At 45.5% G+C, this 18,172-nt stretch overlaps 2 protein-coding genes and 1 pseudogene across 2 annotated transcripts; all 3 read right to left on the minus strand.

The window, feature by feature from the left end:
* Nucleotides 1-6: 6 nt before the first annotated feature.
* Nucleotides 7-2,683, minus strand: LOC118367925 (TSC22 domain family protein 1-like). The gene is made up of 3 exons (XM_035751665.2): nucleotides 949-2,683; nucleotides 776-827; nucleotides 7-641 (listed from the first exon to the last, which is right to left on the minus strand). The coding sequence occupies exons 1-3, from the start codon at nucleotides 2,100-2,102 to the stop codon at nucleotides 495-497; spliced, it is 1,353 nt and encodes a 450-aa protein (XP_035607558.1). The 5' UTR covers nucleotides 2,103-2,683; the 3' UTR covers nucleotides 7-494.
* Nucleotides 2,684-4,343: 1,660 nt separating this feature from the next.
* On the minus strand, nucleotides 4,344-4,975 carry LOC127915326 (ictacalcin-like; annotated as a pseudogene).
* A 7,015-nt stretch (nucleotides 4,976-11,990) lies between these two features.
* Nucleotides 11,991-14,891, minus strand: LOC127915325 (ictacalcin-like). The gene is made up of 3 exons (XM_052495284.1): nucleotides 14,727-14,891; nucleotides 12,692-12,838; nucleotides 11,991-12,433 (listed from the first exon to the last, which is right to left on the minus strand). The coding sequence occupies exons 2-3, from the start codon at nucleotides 12,827-12,829 to the stop codon at nucleotides 12,293-12,295; spliced, it is 279 nt and encodes a 92-aa protein (XP_052351244.1). The 5' UTR covers nucleotides 12,830-12,838; nucleotides 14,727-14,891; the 3' UTR covers nucleotides 11,991-12,292.
* Nucleotides 14,892-18,172: the final 3,281 nt, after the last annotated feature.

The raw sequence follows: 18,172 nt of genomic DNA on the forward strand, positions 1-18,172 counted from the left end.
TTGGCGTGCATGTTACGTTGCTTGTGCTTGTGTAAGTGGTAGACTATAGAGCACAAGTCAAACTCTTCTTTAGTAACAGTTATTTATTTGACTCATATTTGTTTTGCAGAATTACAGAATATGCACACCACACTTTCTCTTTCAGAACCCCTCTTCATTAGCCTGGTCACCAGTCTCCGTTTAGCTAACATTCCACTCATTTAACTGCCATTGGCACACGACATGGAATATACTAAGAAATGGTACGTTATAGAGACTGGCAACCAGGCCTCTTCATAACTACAGCATCATCATTACACGAGACTACATCATCATAGCCAGGCTGTCATTGTAAATAAGAATATGTTCTTGACTCGCCTGGGTACATAAAGGTTAAATATAAATACACATTTTACAGGACTAATCAAAACACCCCTTTAAATAGAAAATGAAAGGCATGTACTAATACTGTTAACTTCTCTTTGTGTGTGTGAGTGTGTGCATGGATGAGTGCGTTAGTGTCTCTGTCTGTCTCTCAGTGCTCTCAGTATGTAGTTCTCTCTCTCCAGATGGGCGTTCCTCTCTGACAGCTGGTTGATCCGCTTCCTCAGTAGCTCCTCCTCCTCTCTCACAGCCAGCATCAGGTGGCTCTTCACCAAGTCCTACAGTAATATACAACATATCATTATAGCATATCATCAAATATGTCACAATTCTTCCAGCAACAGATGGGTCTTCACCAAGTCCTTCAATACAACACATTACAGACACTATAACCATAAACACACTGTCCTACCATGGCTTGCTCAATCTTGTTGTCAATTGCAATCTTACTGCTACTGGAGCCACTGCAACAACAACAACAAAAACAAAGGAGATTGTGTCTTAGTGCACATGGTTCGCATTGATGTCTATTCCTGAACACAGTCACCTCCCGACAATAAATGGCCAGGCCATTTCCATGGTTACCTGTGACAGAAGAGCAGCAGGGCTGCCTCTGCATTCCGGACAGAAGGTGTGCCCTTCAGACACAGCGACCAGGATGGGAGCGGGGCCAGGGTCTGGTGTTGAGGTTGGGGTTGAGTAGTGGTCTGGGGTTGAGGTTGAGACTTAGAAGTAGTCTGGGGTTGATGTTCGGGTTGAGTAGTGGTCTGGGGTTGAGGTTGAGACTTAGAAGTAGTCTGGGGTTGATGTTCGGGTTGAGTAGTGGTCTGGGGTTGAGTAGAGGTCTGCGGGTGAGGTTTTGGTTTTGGTTGAGTATTGGTCTGGGGTTGAGGTTGGGGTTGAGTAGTGGTCTGAGGTTTAGATGTGGTCTGCGGTTGATGTTCAGGTTGAGTAGTAGTCTGGGGTTGAATAGTGGTCTGCGGTTGAGGTTGTGGTTGAGTGGTGGTCTGGGGTTGAGTAGTGGTCTGGGGTTGGGGTTGAATAGTGGTCTGGGGTTGAGGTTTTGGTTTTGTAGTGGTCTGGGGTTGAGTTTGAGGTTGAGTAGTGGTCTGGAGTTTAGTAGTGGTCTGCGGTTGATGTTCAGGTTGAGTAGTGGTCTGGGGTTGAATAGTGGTCTGGGGTTGAGGTTGGGGTTGAGTAGTGGTCTGGAGTTGAGGTTTAGTTGCGGTCAAAAAGTGTTGTGGAATCTCCATGGTGACAGATGTTTGGTTTCTTATCTGAAGCTCCTGCCGTCCGCTCGGCCATGAGTTCCTAACCCTGACCCCCCCACGACCTCTCAGCCCTCCATGACCCCAACCCGTATCACTCACTCCCTCCCTGCCTTCTTCTCCTACTCTCCATCTAGCAGGAAGTTGTAGTGGTTGGTGGACAGGTGGGGGGTTAAGTGGGGGTCTGGGTTTGGTCTGAGGGTAGAGGGAGGAAGGGCAGCCGGAGAAGGAGGAAGGGCAGCTGGAGAGGGAGGCAGAAGGAGAGGAGTGTCTCTTTAAGGGGGACTGGGGGGCTTTTTTACTGGACCTGAGAGGGGATAGGGAGGAAGGGAGGGATAGGGGAAGAGATGAAGAAACAGATGCAGGAAGAGAAGGAGAGAGAGATGGAGGGAGGGAAGGAGGTAGAGAGAGGGGGCGAGGCTGCCGTCGAGTCTCAAACAGAGAGATGATTTTCTTCACACTGCCGAACATGTCACCAGACAGCCAAAAGCAAACAATAGATTATCTAAACCACATCAAAGGCGCTTCCATCCACCTCCATTCACTACAGCCTTCTGTGCAAAAGCTGGTTACTACCTGTAGTTGGTAGAGAGTCAGATAGGGTTTAAACTTAGAGGCACATCCAACTTCCATGAACAACTACAGAACAGGGGTAGTTGAACAGATCACCATGTGGTTGTATTGAGGTCAATGGGAGACAGGAAGATTAGATCCATGTGTGTGCTGTCACAAGCGTGATCTGGGATTCCTATTGGAGAAATAGATTTTGGGTATCCTCCAATCTTTGCTGGATCAATCCTACAGGTCCAGCCAGACGAGCCCAGCCTGCCGAGAAGACCTCCGATTAAAATTGCCTTTGTCTGTGGATTAGGAGTAGCCTATGCAGATTACTTCCTTATTCCATCCAGCCGCCAGGTGTCTGATTGGCTAAACTATATAATTCCGGTTAATGCAGGGCGGAGTCTACTGTCCAGGTGAGGATTGTCTCCACGACAACCCAGAGGTGAGAAGCGTTTCTATTGTGAGGAGCATGTGTGTGTGTGTGTCTTTGAGCTCTCACATGATGAGAGACTGTTTTACTTCTCCCCCACGCACACCCCACTGTCTGGCACTCTGATAGGCTCTTACTGGAACCCTCTCATTCCAACCTCCGCCTACTCACTGCCTCAGCCAATGGCAAAGTTTGTGGCATTCCTTGCCTGCCCACTGCCACTGAGCGTATGCTAATTAGTTTCCCAGTACGACAAGTATTGACATCCATAAAAATATGTCCACTGCCTTTGTCCTCCTTCCTCTGGACAGACCACATTAATAAATTAATAAAACTGATGGTCACATGTCTCAGACGTATGTGTTTAGCCAATCTATCTGTGAATGTTGTTGATTGTGAAGAGTATCGAATCCCAACACAAGCTCCTATGGTCTGATGGTGAATGTCCCTGAATGTCCCCTGTCTTTTCAATCATCACAAGAACCAGTGAAGGCCTAGAAGGAATAGGTGCCAAATGAAATACAATGTGTTCTCAATCAACCTACTCTGTAAAATGAACACACAGACAGTAATGAGAACCCACTGGTGGTTCTGCTCAGATGTTCTGGCCGAAACCTTGATGGATGAGAGAACAGCCAAGAGCTCAGCTCAGAACAGCCTCACTCTTTCCTGGCCTCACTCGGCCCTGTCGGTCTCCTCTGCTCCCACTCCCTGCACTGGACTGGAGCACAACAACATCCACCTTCTAGTCTCACACTCACATATCAAGTACCCTGGATTACTGTAGGCCTAAATGTTATTTTTATTGACACCAGAGTTGTCTCAGGTAATTTCAATTCTCATCAGTTGAATTTGACATGGAAGTTCTCTATGGAGTTCAGTTCAGACTAGAAAGTCTGGAATTGGCCCCAACCCTGATCAAGACTAATGCATCATTGTTAGATTCAACTGAGTGGCTGTGTGTCCAGGGGCTGTATGTATCGTGCCTCTGAGGAGGAGTGCTGATCTAGGATCAGGTCCCCCTCTGTCCAAGTAGTATCATTCATATTGATCTAAAAAAGCAAAACGGATCCTAAATCAGCACTCCTACTCTGAGACGCTTGAAACATACAGCCACACACTCTCAGGACACCTGTTCCTGACACCTGAACAACCTTTCCTTCTACTGCATGCTACTTTACACAGTATTTTTATGTAGCCGCTGTTACTTTCCCCATCCTTCCTGCTCTGACCCGCGGCGATGATCGTCTGGTGATAGACATGTACAAACTTGCCTTGTCTTAGATTTAATCTAAGACTAGGCGATTGTTGGATTAAGGCTAATCTTAATTTTCATCTTCAGTATTGTCCAATAGGTTCTATATGGAGACCTGCGATACAATATCATTATTTGGATATTATCTTTGTTGTTTCATGTTGCTGGGTAGGAGGCTTCATCTTGGAGATGGTTCTCTATGGAGACCTACGATACAGTATCATTATTTGGATATTATCTTTGTTGTTTCATGTTGCTGGGTAGGAGGCTTCATCTTGGAGATGGTTCTATATGTGGCTCTATTGAACCTTCACAGTAACAGTTGACTTCCTGTATTCTTACTGGCTCTGGAGTAGATAACAATATTGTGACGTAATTAAGTAGTCAAATATAGGCTATGCCTCATTACCCCTAATTTCATTGTGTGTAAACCTGCATCTCTGTCCCTCTGAACCTGCATTAAGGATCTTGCTAATCTTATCATTAATTCACTCATGGAGCAAGAGCTGCTGTTCTGTGGAGAGTGGGCAGGGGGAGCCGTTTCACTTCTTGGTGAAGAAGTCATTGCACATCATGGTCAGGCAGGCCACCAGTGTGACATACTCCTGGAAGTCCACACTGCCATCTTAGTTAGCGTCCAGATCTTTGAAGATCTTGTCAACCTTTGCCTGGTCAGTGTTTTTCTGTTATAATGATCAGAGAGAGAGAGAGAGGTAATGGGTGAGACTTTGATTTCAGAAGTTAAAACTAGAATCCACACAGTTGTTATTTGTTTATAAAGGTGTGAGAGATTAAGTTATTCTATTGGATGAGGCGGGTCATGTGTTCCAAGCAATTCAATATTACAATAGTGTCTGTCTTTAGCAGTATTGTATTTGGTCGTGCTGCTAATAAAGCATGATTGAACTGAACTGTTCCTAGGATCCACTCACCCCCATGATCTCTCCAAGCTCAGCGTTGAGCAGATCTTTGAGTTCTCCCTTGCTCAGGGTCGTCTTGTCGCCCTCCTTGCCAGAGTACTTGTGGAAGGCTGAGATGAGCAATGCCATAGCCTGCTGGACCTGTGACATGGTGACTACAACACACACAGAGCGAGAGAGAGAGAGAGAGAGAGAGGATGGAGGTACAAGTATAGGTTATTAATTTGTGGTATTATCAATGTTTTATTATGATAGCAGGATGCGAGTGGACATGACGTCCACGCACAGAGAGAGGAATGTTTGCTTACTCTGTATTCACAGTATAATACATCTAATATTACAACATTATATGAGATATTTTATTATTTTATTTGACTTTTTCAAATGTGAAAACCCAGAAAATAAGTTAAAGGGATAAATGTCTTATTGTTGACTGAATAATCCAATTCAAATCTATTTTTATCTTACATCCGGGTCACCATTCCATACATGTCTGGGAAATAAAGTCATGTTGGCACTGGTTTAAACCACTGGTTTAATCATGTTTAAACATAAGGTTCAGGTTGAATAGAGGGTTTAAAGAATATTAACGGTTGTTGCACATGCAGCAAAGACTTGACTGCACACACACCACACCCCACTACTGCAAACAAGTTCTACATCTCTACCACAAAGGGAGAAAGAGGAAGAGAGGGGGAGGAGAGATGGAGAGCAACGCAACAGAGGCAATTAGAGAGGGAGAGAGGCGGAGAGAGGTAAGAGAGAGATGCGGATGTGGAGTGGAGAAAGGAAGAGAAGGGGGGGCTGAGTTGTTTAAACACAAACAGACATGGCTCTAGCCAACACCCTTGCATGTCTCCCTCATTAACTCTGGGGGATTTTAAGGAGAGAAAGATAGAAAATATATATAAAGAGAAAGATAGAGAGAGAGGGACAGACACATAGACAAAAAGACAGATGGGAGGACATTGGTGGACAGGCTGAAAGCCGTGTTGGTTATTTCAGGCAAACGATAACATAGAAATCCCAGCACCTCCCCCACCCCTCACCTGTCTCCACCCTCTTTCTATCTCGTTAGGTTAAGGTGTGTCTCTTCACTCTGTCCCTTCACATATCTCACCACTATATAGGGAGGTGGCTCTCTATTCTCTCTTGCTCTGCCTACCCATAGTCTAGTTCTTGAGTTTAAGGAAGCGTCTGTAAAGTAAATCCCTCATTTAGCTGACCCTCCTCTCCAGTGTGAATGGCAGTAAGTGCGGTCAAAGAAGGACGTTGAAGCAACCACACAGTACGAACATGGTAAGCACAACATTATAGTTGTAAGGAACAACCCCAGTCACTGTGGTGGACTCCACTGATCTCTCTCTGAGTCACTGTCAGCTGCCCCAGGACCAGCAGGCATCCAACCAGACACACCTTCTTACCACCCCTCTGACTTCCCATCTGATAACTAGAAACACACTCTACTCACAGAATGGTCAGAGTGAGGGGAGAGAGAGTTTATGGAGTTTAAGGACAGAGTGAAAGAAAGAGAGAGTGAGAGAGAGAGAGGGGGTGTGGAGGATAGAAAGAGGTAGTGTTCTTCACTATGGAAGGATTGAGGGAGGAAGAGAGAGAGGGGAGGAGGAGGAAGAGAAGAGAGATTCTTTCATCTAAACTGCGTAGTGCTCTGAGTAGCACCACACATGTTTGAATGGAAAGGCAGACAGAGTTACGCCTCCGCAGAGCTTGGCTCAAGAGCACAAACAGTGTGGACAGGCGCTTACTAACGGTTGCAAAGCACACCCTGAAGTCATTCATACTTTTTCAGTCAAGTATAAAACATTAAACTACACACAATTGCAAATAAATGTTGTAAACCCCCCATTGAGAATGTATAATCTGGCACATCTAACATATCACAGACACACACAGCTAAAACAAACTGAAGCATTTCATCAGCGAGGCACTCAGGTACATGTTTTACTAGGTTTAGTTTTCACTCAACGAAGTTGTGCGAGGAGTTGGACAGTCAGAGAAAGAGAGAGAGAGGGAGTGAGGAAGTGAGGGATGGGCTGTTGGTTTTAAACATTGATTACCACACCCCACTCTCCCCTCCCCTTTCCTCTCCTTGTCCCTATTTATCTGATGGAAATGGAAACTGCAATGTTCTGTTGTCTTCTTCATGTGAACTAGTTACTGAACTAATTATACTAGGCATATATATTTTCTAAAGTTAGTAATTACTTCACATGACTGTATCACCATAGTAACCTAACAACAACAGAAAACATACAGAAAGGAGAAATCCCTGCATATGTCTAATGTCTTTGAATGAGAGTGAATACCTCTTATTCTGACTGTAGTTATTCATCCAACTATTTTTCAGTTAAGAAGAATGTAGTAACACTGCTGCGTTCTCCAAACTGGCGAAGCTTCTCCAAACTGGTCAAGCATCTCCAAACTGGCCAAGCTTCTCCAAACTGGCCAAGCTTCTCCAAACTGGACAAGCTTTTCCAAACTGGCAAAACTTCTCCAAACTGGCCAAGCTTCTCCAAACTGGCCAAGCTTCTCCAAACTGGCCAATCTTCTCCAAACTGGCAAAACTTCTCCAAACTGGCAAAACTTCTTCAAACTGGCCAAGCTTCTCCAAACTGGCCAAGCTTCTCCAAACTGGCCAAGCTTCTCCAAACTGGCAAAACTTCTCCAAACTGGCAAAGCTTCTCCAAACTGGCCAAGCATTTCCCAAACTGGCCAAGCTTCTCCAAACTGGCCAAGCTTCACCAAATTGGAAAAATTTCTCCAAACTGGCCAAGCTTCTCCAAACTGGCCAAGCTTCTCCAAACCGGAAAAACTTCTCCAAACAGGCCAAGCTTCTCCAAACCGGAAAGACTTCTTCAAACTGGCCAAGCTTCTCCAAACCGGAAAAACTTCTCCAAACTGGCCAAGCTCCTCCAAACCGGAAAAACTTCTCCAAACTGGCCAAGCTTCTCCAAAATGTAAATTAATTACTTAAAAATCATACAATGTGATTTTCTTGATTTTTGTTTTAGATTCTGTCTCTCACAGTTGAAGTGTACCTATGATAAAAATTACAGACCTCGACATGCTTTGTGAATAGGAAAACCTGCAAAATCAGTAGTGTATCAAATACTTGTTCTCCCCACTGTATATCAACGAATTGGCACGGGCACTAGAAAGGTCTGCAGCACCCGGCCTCACCCTACTAGAATCTGAAGTCAAATGTCTACTGTTTGCTGATGATCTGGTAATTCTGTCACCAACCAAGGAGGGCCTACAGCATCACCTAGATATTCTGCACAGATTCTGCCAGACCTGGGCCCTGACAGTAAATCTCAGTAAGACCAAAATAATGGTGTTCCAAAAAAGGTCCAGTCACCAGGACCACAAATACAAATTCCATCTAGACACCATTCATTGCCCAGGATCACACAAAAAACGATACATACCTTGGCCTAAACATCAGCGCCACAGATAACTTCCACAAAGCTGTGAACGATCTGAGAGACAAGGCAAGAAGGGCATTCTATGCCATCAAAAGGAACATACAATTCAATATACCAATTAGGATCTGGCTAAAAATACTTGAATCAGTCACAGAGCCCATTGCCCTTTATGGATGTGAAGTCTGGGGTCCGCTTACCAACCAAGATTTCACAAAATGGGACAAACACCAAATTGAGACTCTGCATGCAGAATTCTGCAGAATTATCCTCTGTGTACAACGTAGAACACCAAATAATGCATGCAGAGCAGAATTAGGCCGATACCCAATAATGAACAAAATCCAGAAAAGAGATTCCACAACAACCTAAAAGGAAGCGATTCCCAAACCTTCCATAACAAAGCCATCACCTACAGAGAGATGAACCTGGAGAAGAGTCCCCTAAGCAAGCTGGTCCTGGGGCTCTGTTCACAAACACAAACAGACCTCATAGAGCACCAGGACAGCAGCACAATTAGACCCAGCCAAATCATGAGAAAACAAAAGGATAATTACTTGACACATTGGAAAAAATTAACAAAAAAACAGCAAACTAGAATGCTATTTGGCCCTAAACAGAGAGTACACAGTGGCAGAATCCCTGACCACTGTGACTGGCCCAAACTTAAGGAAAGCTTTGACTATGTACAGACTCAGTGAGCATAGCCTTGCTATTGAGAAAGGCCGCCGTAGGCAGACATTGCTCTCAAGAGAAGACAGGCTATGTGCTCACTGCCCACAAAATGAGGTGGAAACTGAGCTGCACTTTCTAACCTCCTGCCAAATGTATGACCATATTAGAGAGACATATTTCCCTCAGATTACACAGATCAACAAAGAATTTGAAGACAAACCTCTTGAATTGAATTGAATTGAGAGCGATAGAGAGAGAGAGAGAGAGGGGAGAGAGAGAGAGAGAGAGACAGAGAGCGAAAGGGAGACAGAGAGAGAGAGGGAGAGGGGTGGGGGCAGTGGGTGGAGTCAGGAGAATAAACTATGTTAAGTTTGTGTCATTGTGTAACAAAGTTGGTGACTCACTGCAATAGAATTTATCTGTGTGTGTGTGTCTGTGTGTGTGTCTAAGAAGAAGAGATGTTGCTTTAGGCTTTAGGACACACACACACACACACACACACACACACACACACACACACACACACACACACACACACACACACACACACACACACACACACACACACACACACACACACACACACACACACACACACACACACACACACACACACACACACATGCAAGCAGACACACAGAAACACACACGCATTCAGGACATTCATGTGATTTGGGGTTGAGACTGGTTGATGTTTAAACATGAAACAGCGAGGATTTGAATTCCAGTGTGGGACCCTTCTGGGCTGCCAGGAGCGTAACAGTAGTGGAATACCGTAGTACAGTACCACCCATGAAGTGGAGAAATTATCCATGATTTGAAAACACATATTTCAGCTGAGCTTCCCTGGCACTTTCTGTTCCATTTAAACAAAAACAACATGTTACAAACAGAAAACATAGATCCTTCCTGTCAAAGATAGAACCCAGGTCGGGTAGCCATGGTAACTGTACAGAAGGGAAACAAGCAGAAAGCAAATAATCCAACTGCCACCCACCACAGCATAGAACTACAATGAACTAAAAGAGTATGACTGGAACACAGCTGACCACAGGAATGCTGTAAACACTACCAGTCTGGTCTGCTGCTCTGTTCAGGCTGTTACTCTGTACAACTTTCTCAGACAACTAGCACTGACAATCAGATATCCTAGACTGGTCTTGGTTTCGTCAGTAGAAAAATATGACATGGTAACATTACTGTTAACTGCTGTCAATGGACATGGTTTACTAAACATCCACTACACTTGGGATGTGTTGTGGGAAAATGCTCCTCTACAACCAGTCTGGTGCCAACCTCAGGACCGTGTGTGTGTGTGTGTGTGTGTGTGTGTGTGTGTGTGTGTGTGTGTGTGTGTGTGTGTGTGTGTGTGTGTGTGTGTGTGTGTGTGTGTGTGTGTGTGTGTGTGTGTGTGTGTGTGTGTGTGTGTGTGTGTGTGTGTGTGTGTGTGTGTGTGTGTGTGCGCGTGTCTGTATGTCTGTGCTCCATGCTGCTAAATAACATATATTATAGTGTGCAATGTGCCGTGGTGAACAGTGTATGTCCGGCCACATCCATGTGGTATGAGTCATGAATGAGTCACGGTAGTCATGGTGCGTGCCTTTTGTTGGTAAACAGGCCAGGGAATATTTGTGCAGGGACCGAGACTGTCAGCTTCCTCTCTCTCTCTATCTCTCTCGCTCTCTCTCTTTCTCTCACTGTGTAAAACTACAACTGGGGGAGAGGGAGGAAGGGTAGCCAGAGAGGGAGGCGAAATGAGAGGAGTGTCCCTTTAAGGGGGACAGAGAGGGGATAGGGAGGAAGGGAGGGGATTGGGGAAGAGATGAAGAAAGATGTAGGAAGCGAAGGAGTTAGAGATGGAGAGAGAGATGGAGGGAGGGAAGGAGGTAGAGAGAGGGGGCGAGGCTGCCGTCGAGTCTCAAACAGAGAGATGATTTTCTTCACACTGCCGAACATGTCACCAGACAGCCAAAAGCAAACAATAGATTATCTAAACCACATCAAAGGCGCTTCCATCCACCTCCATTCACTACAGCCTTCTGTGCAAAAGCCGGTTACTACCTGTAGTTGGTAGAGAGTCAGAGAGGGTTGAAACTTAGAGGCACATCCAACTTCCATGAACAACTACAGAACAGGGGTAGTTGAACAGATCACCATGTGGTTGTATTGAGGTCAATGGGAGACAGGAAGATTAGATCCATGTGTGTGCTGTCACAAGCGTGATCTGGGATTCCTATTGGAGAAATAGATTTTGGGTATCCTCCAATCTTTGGTGGATCAATCCCACAGACCCAGCCAGTCGCGCCCAGCCTGCCGAGAAGATCTACGATTAAAATGGCCCTTTTCTGTGGATTAGGATTAGCCTATTTTTTTTATTTATTTGACTAGGCAAGTCAGTTAAGAACAAATCCTTATTTTCAATGATGGCCTAGGAACAGTGGGTTAACTGCCTGTTCAGGGGCAGAACAACAGATTTGTACCTTGTCAGCTCGGGGATTTGAACTTGCAACCTTCCGGTTACTAGTCCAACGCTCTAACCACTAGGCTACCCTGCCCCAGGCGGATTACTTCCTTATTCCATCCAGCAGCCAGGTGTCTGATTGGCTAATCTATTTATTTCCGGTTTATGCAGGTCGACTTTATACAGTAACAGTTGACTTCCTGTATTCTTACTGGCTCTGGAGTAGATAACAATATTGTGACGTAATTAAGTAGTCAAATATAGGCTATGCCTCATTACCCCTAATTTCATTGTGTGGTTTTGGGTTACGTTGATATAATCAACATATTGTATTATTTCACCAAGTGTCTGAAAACAAAGGTTCATGTTTGATTCATGTTGCTTGCTGTATCCTATTTAGGACATACACAGGCAATCACACATGCACAAACACAAACACACACACACACACACACACACACACACACACACACACACACACACACACACACACACACACACACACACACACACACACACACACACACACACACACACACACACACACACACACACACACACACACACACACACACACACACACACTCACACACCTGCACAAATGATAAGTCAGCTTTCTTCCAAACATATTAAAATAGTTTATTTCATTTTTCACTTTAAACAAACCAAAGAGCTTCCTCTCCATCTCATGAGATAGTAGCCTATATGTCTGTATGTGTACAGGTCAGTGTCTGTGTCCTTCACCTGTCTGTCTGTGTGTGGTGTGTATAATCAACCCAACCCTTTTTCTGTGTATGTGTGTAAACCTGCATCTCTGTCCCTCTGAACCTGCATTAAGGATCTTGCTAATCTTATCATTAATTCACTCATGGAGCAAGAGCTGCTGTTCTGTGGAGAGTGGGCAGGGGGAGCCGTTTCACTTCTTGGTGAAGAAGTCATTGCACATCATGGTCAGGCAGGCCACCAGTGTGACATACTCCTGGAAGTCCACACTGCCATCTGAGTTAGCGTCCAGATCTTTGAAGATCTTGTCAACCTTTGCCTGGTCAGTGTTTTTCTGTTATAATGATCAGAGAGAGAGAGAGAGGTAATGGGTGAGACTTTGATTTCAGAAGTTAAAACTAGAATCCACACAGTTGTTATTTGTTTATAAAGGTGTGAGAGATTAAGTTATTCTATTGGATGAGGCGGGTCATGTGTTTGTGATGTTCCAAGCAATTCAATATTACAATAGTGTCTGTCTTTAGCAGTATTGTATTTGGTCGTGGTGCTAATAAAGCATGATTGAACTGAACAGTTCCTAGGATCCACTCACCCCCATGATCTCTCCAAGCTCAGCGTTGAGCAGATCTTTGAGTTCTCCCTTGCTCAGGGTCGTCTTGTCGCCCTCCTTGCCAGAGTACTTGTGGAAGGCTGAGATGAGCAATGCCATAGCCTGCTGGACCTGTGACATGGTGACTGACTACAACACACACACAGAGAGAGAGAGAGAGAGAGAGAGAGAGAGAGAGAGAGAGAGAGAGAGAGAGAGAGAGAGAGAGAGAGAGAGAGAGAGAGAGAGAGAGAGAGAGGATGGAGGTACAAGTATAGGTTATTCATTTGTGGTATTATCAATGTTTTATTATGATAGCAGGATGCTAGTGGACATGACGTCCACGCACAGAGAGAGGAATGTTTGCTTACTCTGTATTCACCGTATAATACATTGAATATTATCAACATTATATGAAATATTTGATTAATGTATTTGACTTTTTGAAATGTGAAAACCCAGAAAATAAGTTAAAGGGATAAATGTCTTATTGTTGACTGAATAATCCAATTCAAATCTATTTTTATCTTACATCCGGGTCACCATTCCATACATGTCTGGGAAATAAAGTCATGTTGGCACTGGTTTAAACCACTGGTTTAATCATGTTTAAACATAAGGTTCAGGTTGAATAGAGGGTTTAAAGAATATTAACGGTTGTTGCACATGCAGCAAAGACTTGACTGCACACACACCACACCCCACTACTGCAAACAAGTTCTACATCTCTACCACAAAGGGAGAAAGAGGAAGAGAGGGGGAGGAGAGATGGAGAGCAACGCAACAGAGGCAATTAGAGAGGGAGAGAGGCGGAGAGAGGTAAGAGAGAGATGCGGATGTGGAGTGGAGAAAGGAAGAGAAGGGGGGGCTGAGTTGTTTAAACACAAACAGACATGGCTCTAGCCAACGCCCTTGCATGTCTCCCTCATTAACTCTGGGGGATTTTAAGGAGAGAAAGATAGAAAATATATATAAAGAGAAAGATAGAGAGAGAGGGACAGACACATATACAAAAAGACAGATGGGAGGACATTGGTGGACAGGCTGAAAGCCGCGTTGGTTATTTCAGGCAAACGATAACATAGAAATCCCAGCACCTCCCCCACCCCTCACCTGTCTCCACCCTCTTTCTATCTCGTTAGGTTAAGGTGTGTCTCTTCACTCTGTCCCTTCACATATCTCACCACTATATAGGGAGGTGGCTCTCTATTCTCTCTTGCTCTGCCTACCCATAGTCTAGTTCTTGAGTTTAAGGAAGCGTCTGTAAAGTAAATCCCTCATTTAGCTGACCCTCCTCTCCAGTGTGAATGGCAGTAAGTGCGGTCAAAGAAGGACGTTGAAGCAACCACACAGTACGAACATGGTAAGCACAACATTATAGTTGTAAGGAACAACCCCAGTCACTGTGGTGGACTCCACTGATCTCTCTCTGAGTCACTGTCAGCTGCCCCAGGACCAGCAGGCATCCAACCAGACACACCTTCTTACCACCCCTCTGACTTCCCATCTGATAACTAGAAACACACTCTACTCACAGAATGGTCAGAGTGAGGGGAGAGAGAGTTTATGGAGTTTAAGGACAGAGTGAAAGAAAGAGAGAGTGAGAGAGAGAGAGGGGGTGTGGAGGATAGAAAGAGGTTGTGTTCTGATTGAGGGAGGAAGAGAGAGAGGGGAGGAGGAGGAAGAGAAGAGGGATTATTTCATCTAAACTGCGTAGTGCTCTGAGTAGCACCACACATGTTTGAATGGAAAGGCAGACAGAGTTACGCCTCCGCAGAGCTTGGCTCAAGAGCACAAACAGTGTGGACAGGCGCTTACTAACGGTTGCAAAGCACACCCTGAAGTCATTCATACTTTTTCAGTCAAGTATAAAACATTAAACTACACACAATTGCAAATAAATGTTGTAAACCCCCCATTGAGAATGTATAATCTGGCACATCTAACATATCACAGACACACACAGCTAAAACAAACTGAAGCATTTCATCAGCGAGGCACTCAGGTACATGTTTTACTAGGTTTAGTTTTCACTCACCGAAGTTGTGCGAGGAGTTGGACAGTCAGAGAAAGAGAGAGAGAGGGAGTGAGGAAGTGAGGGATGGGCTGTTGGTTTTAAACATTGATTACCACACCCCACTCTCCCCTCCCCTTTCCTCTCCTTGTCCCTCTTTATCTGATGGAAATGGAAACTGCAATGTTCTGTTCTCTTCTTCATGTGAACTAGTTACTGAACAAATTATATTTTATTATATTATATTTTCTAAAGTTAATGATTACTTCACATGACTGTATCACCATAGTAACCTAACAACAACAGAAAACATACAGAAAGGAGAAATCCCTGCATATGTCTAATGTCTTTGAATGAGAGTGAATACCTCTTATTCTAACTGTAGTTATTCATCAAACTACTTTTCAGTTAAGAAGAATGTAGTAACACTGCAGCGTTTTCCAAACTGGCCAAGCTTCTCCAAACTGGAAAATCTTCTCCAAACTGGCCAAGCTTCTCCAAAGCGGAAAAACTTCTCCAAACTGGCCAAGGTTCTCCAAACCGAAAAACTTCTCCGAACTGGGCAAGCTTCTCCAAACCGGAAAAACTCCTCCAACCTGGCCAAGCTTCTCCAAACTGGCCAAGCTTCTCCAAACCGGAAAAACTTCTCCAAACTGGCCAAGCTTCTCCAATCTGGAAAAACTTCTCCAAACCGGCAAAACTTATCCAAACTGGCCAAGCTTCTCCAAACTGGCCAAGCTTCTCCAAACCGGAAAAACTTCTCCAAACTGGCCAAGCTTCTCCATACCGGAAAAACTTCTCCAAACTGGCCAAGCTTGTCCAAACCGGAAAAACTTCTCCAAATTGGCCAAGCTTCTCCAAACCGGCAAAACTTCTTCAAACTGGCCAAGCTCCTCCAAACCGGAAAAACTTATCCAAACCGGCAAAAACTTCTCCAAACTGGCCAAGCTTCTCAAAACCGGAAAAACTTCTCCAAACTGGCCAAGCTTCTCCAAACTTGTCAAGCTTCTCCAAACCGGCAAAACTTCTCCAAACTGGCCAAGCTTCTCCAAACCGGCAAAGCTTCTCCAAACCGGAAAAACTTCTCCAAACTGGACAAGCGTTTTCCAAACTGGCCAAGCTTCTCCAAACTGGCGAAGCTTCTCCAAACCGGAAAAACATCTCCGAACTGGCCAAGTTTCTCCAAACTGGAAAAACTTCTCCAAACTGGCCAAGCTTCTCCAAACCGGAAAAACTTCTTCAAATTGGCCAAGCTTCTCCAAACCGGAAAAACTTCTTCAAACTTGCCAAGCTTCTCCAAACCGGAAAAACATCTCCAAACTGGCCAAGCTCCTCCAAACCGGAAAAACTTATCCAAACCGCAAAAACTTCTTTACATTTACATTTACATTTAAGTCATTTTAGCAGACGCTCTTATCCAGACTGCGACTTACAAATTTCTGCATACACCTTATGACAACCAGTGGAACAGCCACTTGCATCTAAATCTTGTTGGGGGGTGAGAAGGGGGGTGAGAAGGATTACTTACCCTTACTTACCCTATCCTAGGTATTCCTTGAAGAATGGGGTTTCAGGTGTCTCCGGAAGGTGGTGATTGACTCCGCTGTCCAAACTGGCGTCGTGAGGGAGTTTGTTCCACCATTGGGGGCCAGAGCAGCGAACAGTTTTGACTGGGCTGAAACGGGAACTGTACTTCCTCAGTGGTAGGGAGGCGAGCAGGCCAGACCGGTGGATGAACGCAGTGTCCTTGTTTGGGTGTAGGGCCTGATCAGAGCCTGGAGGTACTGAGGTGCCGTTCCCCTCACAGCTCCGTTCTCAAACTGGCAACCATGGTCTTGTAGCGGATGCGAGCTTCTCCAACTGGAAGCCAGTGGAAGCGGAGGAGCGGGGTGAAACGTGAAGAACTTGGAAGGTTGAACACCAGACGGGCTGCGGCGTTCTGGATGAGTTGTAGGGTTTAATGGCACAGGCAGGGAGCCCAGCCAACAGCGAGTTGCAGTAATCAAGACGGGAGATGACAAGTGCCTGGATTAGGACCTGCGCCGCTTCCTGTGTGAGGCAAACTGGGTCGTACTCTGCAAATGTTGTAGAGCATGAACCTACAGGAAACCGGACACCCAAACCGCCTTGATGTTAGTTGAGAACGTCAGGGTGTTGTCCAGGATCACGCCAAGGTTCTTAAACTGCGCTCTGGGAGGAGGACACAATGGAGTTGTCAACCGTGATGGCGAGATCATGGAAAACGGGCAGTCCTTCCCAAACGGGAGGAAGAAACTGGAGCTCCGTCTTGCTGAGGTTCAGCTTGAACCGGTGATCCGTCATCCACACTGATATGTCTGCCAGACATGCAGAGATGCGAAAACTTCGCCACCTGGTCATCAGAAGGGGGAAAGGAGAAGATTAAACTTGTGTGTCGTCTGCATAGCAATGATAGGAGAGACCATGTGAGGTTATGACAGAGCCAAGTGACTTGGTGTATAGCGAGAATAAGAGCTTCTCCAGGGCCTAGAAAAACAGAGCCCTGGGGACACCAGTGGTGAGAGCGCGTGGTGAGGAGACAGATTCTCCAAACTGCCAAGCCACCTGGTTAAAACGACCTGTCAGGTAGGCTTCTCCAAACGCAATCCAAGCGTGGGCCGCGCGGAGATGCCCAACTCGGAGAGGGGGTGGAGAGGAGGATCTGATGGTTCACAGTATCGAAGGCAGCCGATAGGTCTAGAAGGATGAGAGCAGAGGAGAGAGAGTTAGCTTTAGCAGTGCGGAGCGCCTCCGTGATACAGAGAAGAGCAGTCTCAGTTGAATGACTAGTCTTGAAACCTGACTGATTTGGATCAAGAAGGTCATTCTGAGAGATAAACGGTAGAGCTGGCCAAACCGGCACGCTCAAGAGTTTTGGAGAGAAAAGGCCAGAAGGGATACTGGTCTGTAGTTGTTGACATCGGAGGGATCGAGTGTAGGTTTTTTCAGAAGGGTGCAACTCTCGCTCTCTTGAAGACGGGAGGGACGTCTCCAAACTGGCCAGCGGTCAGGGATGAGTTGATGAGCGAGGTGAGGTAAATTGCCCAAGGTCTCCGGAAATGGTCTGGAGAAGAGAGGAGGGGATAGGGTCAAACTGGCAGGTTGTTGGGCGGCCGGCCGTCACCAAACTTATCCAGGCAAAAACTTTCATCTGGAGAGAAAGGGAGAAACTTCTCCAGGTCAGAGCATAGGGTAGGGCAGTGTGGGCAGAACCAGCAGTGTCGTTTGACTTAGCAAACGAGGATCGGATGTCATCGACCTTCTTTTCAAAATGGTTGACAAGTCATCTGCAGAGAGGGGAGGAGGGAGGGGGGAGGATTCAGGAGGGAGAGAAGGTGGCAAAGAGCTTCCTAGGGTTAGAGGCAGATGCTTGGAATTTAGAGTGGTAGAAAGTGGCTTTAGCAGCAGAGACAGAGGAGGAAAATGTAGAGAGGAGGGAGTGAAAGGATGCC

The sequence above is a fragment of the Oncorhynchus keta genome, chromosome 34 (genome assembly GCF_023373465.1).
Source record: "Oncorhynchus keta strain PuntledgeMale-10-30-2019 chromosome 34, Oket_V2, whole genome shotgun sequence".
Taxonomy (NCBI): Eukaryota; Metazoa; Chordata; class Actinopteri; order Salmoniformes; family Salmonidae; genus Oncorhynchus; species Oncorhynchus keta.

What these genes read in the sequence shown, in the direction of transcription:
- LOC127915325 (XM_052495284.1), bottom strand. Translation starts at nt 12,829, where the DNA reads ATGTCACAGGTCCAGCAGGCTATGGCATTGCTCATCTCAGCCTTCCAC. An exon ending in AGCTTGGAGAGATCATGGGG is followed by an intron (nt 12,434 to 12,691) that starts GTGAGTGGATCC and finishes TCATTATAACAG; the next exon opens with AAAAACACTGACCAGGCAAA.
- LOC118367925 (XM_035751665.2), bottom strand. Translation starts at nt 2,102, where the DNA reads ATGTTCGGCAGTGTGAAGAAAATCATCTCTCTGTTTGAGACTCGACGG. An exon ending in CTGCTGCTCTTCTGTCACAG is followed by an intron (nt 828 to 948) that starts GTAACCATGGAA and finishes TTGTTGTTGCAG; the next exon opens with TGGCTCCAGTAGCAGTAAGA. An exon ending in ACAAGATTGAGCAAGCCATG is followed by an intron (nt 642 to 775) that starts GTAGGACAGTGT and finishes ATATTACTGTAG; the next exon opens with GACTTGGTGAAGAGCCACCT.